Source organism: Onthophagus taurus, chromosome 1 (genome assembly GCF_036711975.1).
Source record: "Onthophagus taurus isolate NC chromosome 1, IU_Otau_3.0, whole genome shotgun sequence".
Taxonomy (NCBI): Eukaryota; Metazoa; Arthropoda; class Insecta; order Coleoptera; family Scarabaeidae; genus Onthophagus; species Onthophagus taurus.
In genome coordinates, this window is record NC_091966.1 from 27,587,004 (window position 1) to 27,593,623 (window position 6,620).

The window sequence follows — 6,620 nt, forward strand, 5'->3', positions numbered from 1 at the left end:
TATCAAATAACTGTATAAAGTATTCATAATTCGTATTAATTAAATCGAGAACATCTAAGATGTTTTACTTTTAAACATCAAAATTAACCAACTCAGGGTTTGTGATGACATGGATATCAGATTATACTATAACATACTTAATTTAAAATTTGATTACGCAGATTTAAATCATTTAATAAATAGTAACAGTCTAAATTGTTAGTTAAATCCTAACAAATGCTTAAATTTGAAAGTGAACTTTTTCATCGAAAATTGTTTAATAGCAATTTAAGACTGAAATAACTTAATTGAAACGAATAAATAGTAAACTTAGTGTTTATTTCTGAACACACACATCGATTGAATAACGGTCGAACCCTACGACAAGACAATTGAAATAGGTTAAGCCGTAATTACCGCGGCCGGTCGCCGTCGAATTCCACGAAAACTCGTTATCTAACCATTATGTTTACGGTTGATTATTGATTAGCGGGCCAGCAGTAGACATTATAGAACCCGCTGCTGTTATAGAATTTTGGGCGCGGTGCCGGGCTAATTTCGTGCCCGGCTCGTTTCGACAAGTGTTTTCGTTTTCCGCTTGTAATTATCTTACTAGTCGATTATGATAATTCCGAAACGACCGCGCGTGCTCGAGCATAAATCGTTCTGTTTTTCCCCGCGCGCGTTTCGCAGATACTATCTGTATCATTTGTCTGCCGGTGGATATTAATGTACCTCGCGACCGGTGTTCTACCTTGACAATCGAGAAAACGGTGGCTATTGTATTAATTAAAAATATTTATCGAATGGCGATGTGGCGGCGGCGGATAGAGTGGACCCCGGGTGCAGCTGCTATTACTCTGTCTCTGAGCAATTCAATGCGAACGATAAGAAAAGGTATATGGTATTGGCACATGGGTGGATATCTTCTTCTACTATCTTCCTTATACCCTTATAGGGATTAACATGAACTTCTTTCCTTATACATATAAATAAGGATTGTATAGTTATGTCTTCGGTTTTGTTAAAAAACATTAAATAACCAATGAAACCAAAAAAAGAAATTCCCATATTTATTTTTTTGTACAGCATTACAAACAAATTCTTAAAGTTCACGATTATTTTTTCTTGTTGTACTTATTTAGATGTCACGAATAACGATCTTAACTTACCAAACCAATTAATTGCATTTTAACTAGTAAGACTGTTCGACTGTATCGGTGTACCTTTGTTACGTCGATCTATAAATTCTGCTGCGTTGGCGTTGTTATTAAAAATTAGATGATAGGAAAAAGGGAGTCGAGTAATATTGTTGGTTGGAGAGTCGGGTTTTAAAACAAACAGAACGGGTTAAGTCGTGCTCGACCGACGACGGCGTTGTCCCGGTCTATTGTCGCTAGGATTTTAACGGTAAATCGGCCCGTTAATTGCGAACGATATTTTTAATTTATCAATAATTGATCCTGAGCCTCGCGCCGGTTAAAGGGTCACTCGCAATCTTCTCCGATGGAGGTCGTAGATAATACAAGACCGTCTCTTTATAAGAAGGTCACGGGACCGTACGCATTGTGCAAAAATTTGCTGAGGGGAGTCCTTAAAGGACATATAAAGAGAGTGCACTAACCCTCGGTGGTTGTAGTACTAGAGAAGCTGCAGCTGCTTGCTTGCCAAACAGATGATCGAAGAAAACGTCTGACGTCATGCGACGTAGTCAAACTAACGTCTTCCAGACGAAAAATTTTTACAAAAGGAATTTTTTTAAACTAAAACTAGAAAAATAACCGTATACATTTTTTTTTGTTCCAACTCCAATTACAACGACCTAGCTACTACATAGAACAAGATCTTGTTAACATTGTGGAGCCGGTTGTTTCAACTTAGCACAGAAACAGTACCTATTTTTTCTCTGTCCAACTAGTTTTAATGCAACTATTATTCTAACGGTAAATACGAAAACTGTTGTTGCAGATTACACATAGTTCTCTTCCAGTTTTCTACGCGAATTTAAACTTTTAGTAAAGAGGTAAAGTACATCGTGTTGTTGAAAATTCTTCGAATTATCTAAATACTTTATTCATGTTAAATATTAGATAGGAAAACACATTCTTTGTATTCATTGCATTGGTATAACCTGCTATAATTTTGTAATTTGTGTCCTTTAAACGATTAATATATCGGGATTAATATCAAATGTAGTGAAATAAGAGAAGGTATTCCAGATGCTGAATCTTTTATGAATTCAATTAACCATCGATTAAATGACGATCATTCACAATCGAAATAAACAATCCTAAGAAACCGTATTTCCTTTTGGATCTTCTTCCTAATATACACGATTTAATAACAAAACTTCTGCGTTATCGTATATTAAGCAGCTAAACTCATGCATTACGTTTAAATATTTACATAGTGTTAGATTTTATATTATATTGGTTAATTTATATTAGATTTGATAGGTTTATATTATATTAGTTCATTTATATTGGATTTATTTGTATCGCCTCATTTGTTTAGTCTAGATTTGAAGTGTCTCGAGTCGCAATATTAGAGTCTTTTATCGCATTATTTATTGGGTGGAGTTAAGTGTGGGAATGCGTTGGGGTATCTCGGTGTTTAGGTAAGGGTTTTTAGTTATGACCTAAAATAAAGAAGGAGCCTGCGAGCTCAACTCGTATCAGTTATTCAGTCTTCGATTTAACACACACCGAAACAGTACCCCTTCAATTTACGCGGAGCAAGGCTCCCTATATAACTCTCGCCACAACTAATCGCTATTTATATGTATAGTTTAAGTGTAATTAATAATAAAGTTTATGGAAACGTAAAACCAAGATTTTGTTGTTAACCAGCGCCCACCAGATAAAAATAAATAATCATAAATGGTCCTTCGAGCCGGATAGGGAAAATATAAGAAGATTTAAGTGTCTTCGGTTCCTTGATGCGGCGTGTAAAATTAAATTAAATTCGACAACGTTGGCCCGCCAGTTACGCAGCTTTTTGGAGAACATTCGCCAAGAGTGTTCGAAGACCGAATTTCTACTTCATGCAACTCCCAACAAATTCGAGATAGAAGAAATTCGTTCATCACGTACTGGAAGCGACCAACGCCATTGAAACAAGTACCGTAAGTCCCTTTGCTTTCTCCTTTATCGTTCTCAATCTGAAACTTGTCAATCGCGATCATGAGTCAGTCAGAAAATTTAACTAAAAAACGAGGTATTGTCAAGGGCAAACTCACGAATTTTGCGAAATTTGTAATAAAATTTGAATCAAATATCAGAGAAAGCGGTATTAATCAGGAACTTTCGTTAGAGTTAGAACAAAGATACAATCGGGCAATTAATCTTATCGATGAGTTCGAGGAAATTCAGGGTGAAATAGATTTGTTAAGCGTTGATGGCGAGTCACAAAACGCGGAGAGGGAGACATTCGAGGCGAGTTTTTACGCAAATACGGCTAAAGCTAAGCGAATTTTGACAAATAGAAATATATGCGCCGATTCGTCGTTCATTGTAGGACCTTCCCCGGATCAACATGTAAAGCTACCGGTTATAGATTTACCAAAGTTTGACGGTGGTTACGACGCATGGCTAGGGTTTAGAGACATTTTCGAATCATTAATTCATAACAACCCAATGATCAACGACATTCAAAAATTTCATTACTTACTGTCGGCACTGACCGGTAATGCTCGTCAGGTTATCGAAAGCTTAGAATTGACAAATTCTAACTATGAAGTCGCTTGGGGGTTGATTCGCGAGCGTTATGATAACCCGCGGATATTAATTCATAATCACGTTAAGGCATTGTTCGAAATTGAAGGGGTTTCGGGTGATAATCCACAGCCGATTCGAAGTTTTATTGACGACTTTCGTAAACATCTGCGCGCGTTAGCTGCATTGAATGAACCTACGGATAATTGGGACACACTACTTATTTATTTAGCCGTGTCGAAATTGGACGCTGATTCCAATCGGGAGTGGGAAAGGAAAAAGTCCGGTTTAAAGAAAGCGAATTTAGAAAATTTGTTAGGGTTTTTGAAAGAACGTGCTGATTTATTGGAAACTTTGGAAAACGGTTCGGGTAAGCGGATAATCGATAAATCAAAACCGAAATCAAAAACGTTTTTGGTTGCTAATTCGGGTGTTAAGCGTTGTGTAAACTGCAATGGAGAACATTACATACAGGAATGTTCAAATTTCACTAAACTTACGGTTCGGGGCCGTATAGACCGGGTCAAACAATTAAAGGTGTGTATGAATTGTCTACGGTCGGGACATTTTGTTAAACAATGCCGTTCGAGCTCTTGTAAACGGTGCAATTCTCGTCATCATACCTTACTTCATTTGACGCACGATCGCTTATATTCACCACCACAACCAACGACATCCACCCAAGCACACAGTCTAAATTTCGCACAGCATGCAAATCATTCAAACATCTTACTCTCCACCGTAACCGTTCACGCATTCGATAGACATAACAAAAAACATTCATTACGCGCACTCTTGGATCCGGGCAGTCAAAGTAGTTTTCTTTCGGTAGAAGCTTGCAAGCGGTTAAGGTTGGCTAGAACAGCAACAAACGTTAATGTAGCAACAATAAATCAAACACAGTCAACAATAACGAGTACTTGTTCATTGCGAATACATTCACACTGCACGGATTTTTCACTTAAGGTTAATTGCTTGGTTATAGCAACAATCGCGAATGATTTACCCAATTTTGAAATAAACGCTAACACTTTAAAAATACCTACACACATTCGCTTGGCGGATCCATTGTTCAATAAACCCGATAAGATAGATATGCTGGTCGGAGCTGATTATTTTTGGAATTTGTTATGCGTTGGGCAAATCAAACTTGCAAAAGGGCCTATCATGCAAAACACCCGTTTGGGGTGGATCGTTTCGGGGCCGATACAAGCGAGCGCGGCACATTCGGTGCGGTGCAATTTAATTTATAAGGATGACAATTCCGTAATAAGTAAGCAGTTGGCGCGGTTTCGGGAAGTCGAGGAGTTTGAAGGGTTAGTTCACTCATCGAAAAATGAAACATTTTGCAAAAATCATTTTTATAAAACCACTAAACGTGCAGAAGACGGACGATTCATTGTTTCGACACCGCTAAAGAAAGGTTTAGATTGGTTGGGCGAATCGCATAAAACCGCGGAAAATAGTTTGATGGGTATCGAGCGGAAATGCAAACGAAATCGTGAATTCGGTGAGCAATATCATACATTTATGCGAGAGTATTTGGAGTTGGGTCAATTAAGAAAGATTGTTGATACACGCGAGGGTTATTACATTTCACACGGCGTGTTAAATGAAAATAGTGCCATCACAAGGGTCGTTTTCGATGCATCATGTCCCACGTCAATGGGATATTCACTTAATAATTGTCAGATTGTGGGACCTATATTACAGCCTGACTTGTTCAGTGCCTTGAAACGGTTTCGGGAATACGAGCACGTAGCTACCGCGGATATGCAAAAAATGTACCGTGCCTGTTTAATCAATCCAACCGAACTTAGTAAAGAGTGTTTTATTGCTGCTCTTCGGCGACTTTCAGCTAGGCGCGGGAAACCGAATCGAATGTTCTCTGATAGCGGAACTAAGTTCGTGGGTGGTAATCGCGAATTACAGGAGCTAAGTCTGTTCTTGATTGATAACTCTAGCGAACTCAAAACACCGATTGAAAACGCTTCTAATAGTTGGTTGAATACTCCCCCTAACTTGCCACACCTTGGTGGATTATGGGAAGGCGGTGTTAAGTCAGTAAAATTTCATTTACGTCGGGTTACCGGCAATGCCTCGTTTACGTACGAAAATTTTTATACATTATCTGTTCAGATTGAGGCCATCCTTAATTCCCGGCCATTAACCCCATTATCCACCGATCCCAACGATACGACTCTATCAACCCCGGCACATTTTCTAATTGGTGGGAAACTTACTTTCCCACCAGATCCGGGTTTGAGTCGCAACAATGAAGACCGCTTATCGCAGTTCCATCGCGTCCAGCAGATTCAACAACATTTTTGGACCAGGTGGTCCAAAGCATATTTGTCTGAGCTGCAGAGGTACTACGACTGGTTTACGGGTGACGCTAACTTAAGGTTGGGCCGATTGGTGTCAATGAAGAAAGACAATTTGCCTGCCTTAAAGTGGCTTACAGGCCGAATTATAGAATTGCACTGCGATAAGGATGGAGTCGCACGAGTGGTCACGCACACAAAATGGGATCATCAAAGGGGCCACGGTCAGACTGTGTCCACTACCAATGGAATAGCAGTCTTGGGTTTCATTAATGTGATTGCTTGTGATTACGTGAATTGTGTGTGCGCGATTAATCACTCAGTAGTGTAAATTTAATTTTTCGATTTTTTTTCATACATTTTGATGTTGAGTCATTATTGTTAATTTGTGTTTTTATTTGTTGAAAGGTAGTTCTTTCAAGGCGGGGAGTATGTTAGATTTTATATTATATTGGTTAATTTATATTAGATTTGATAGGTTTATATTATATTAGTTCATTTATATTGGATTTATTTGTATCGCCTCATTTGTTTAGTCTAGATTTGAAGTGTCTCGAGTCGCAATATTAGAGTCTTTTATCGCATTATTTATTGGGTGGAGTTA

The 6,620-nt window shown here is 38.3% G+C and overlaps 1 protein-coding gene across 1 annotated transcript; it reads left to right on the forward strand.

Annotated features, from left to right (window-relative positions):
• The first annotated feature begins 3,161 nt into the window (after positions 1-3,161).
• On the forward strand, positions 3,162-6,347 carry LOC139429594 (uncharacterized). Its single transcript, XM_071195511.1, has one exon. The coding sequence runs from the start codon at positions 3,162-3,164 to the stop codon at positions 6,345-6,347; it is 3,186 nt and encodes a 1,061-aa protein (XP_071051612.1).
• Positions 6,348-6,620: the final 273 nt, after the last annotated feature.

Coding starts and splice junctions, on each gene's coding strand:
- LOC139429594 (XM_071195511.1), top strand. CDS start 3,162: ATGAGTCAGTCAGAAAATTTAACTAAAAAACGAGGTATTGTCAAGGGC.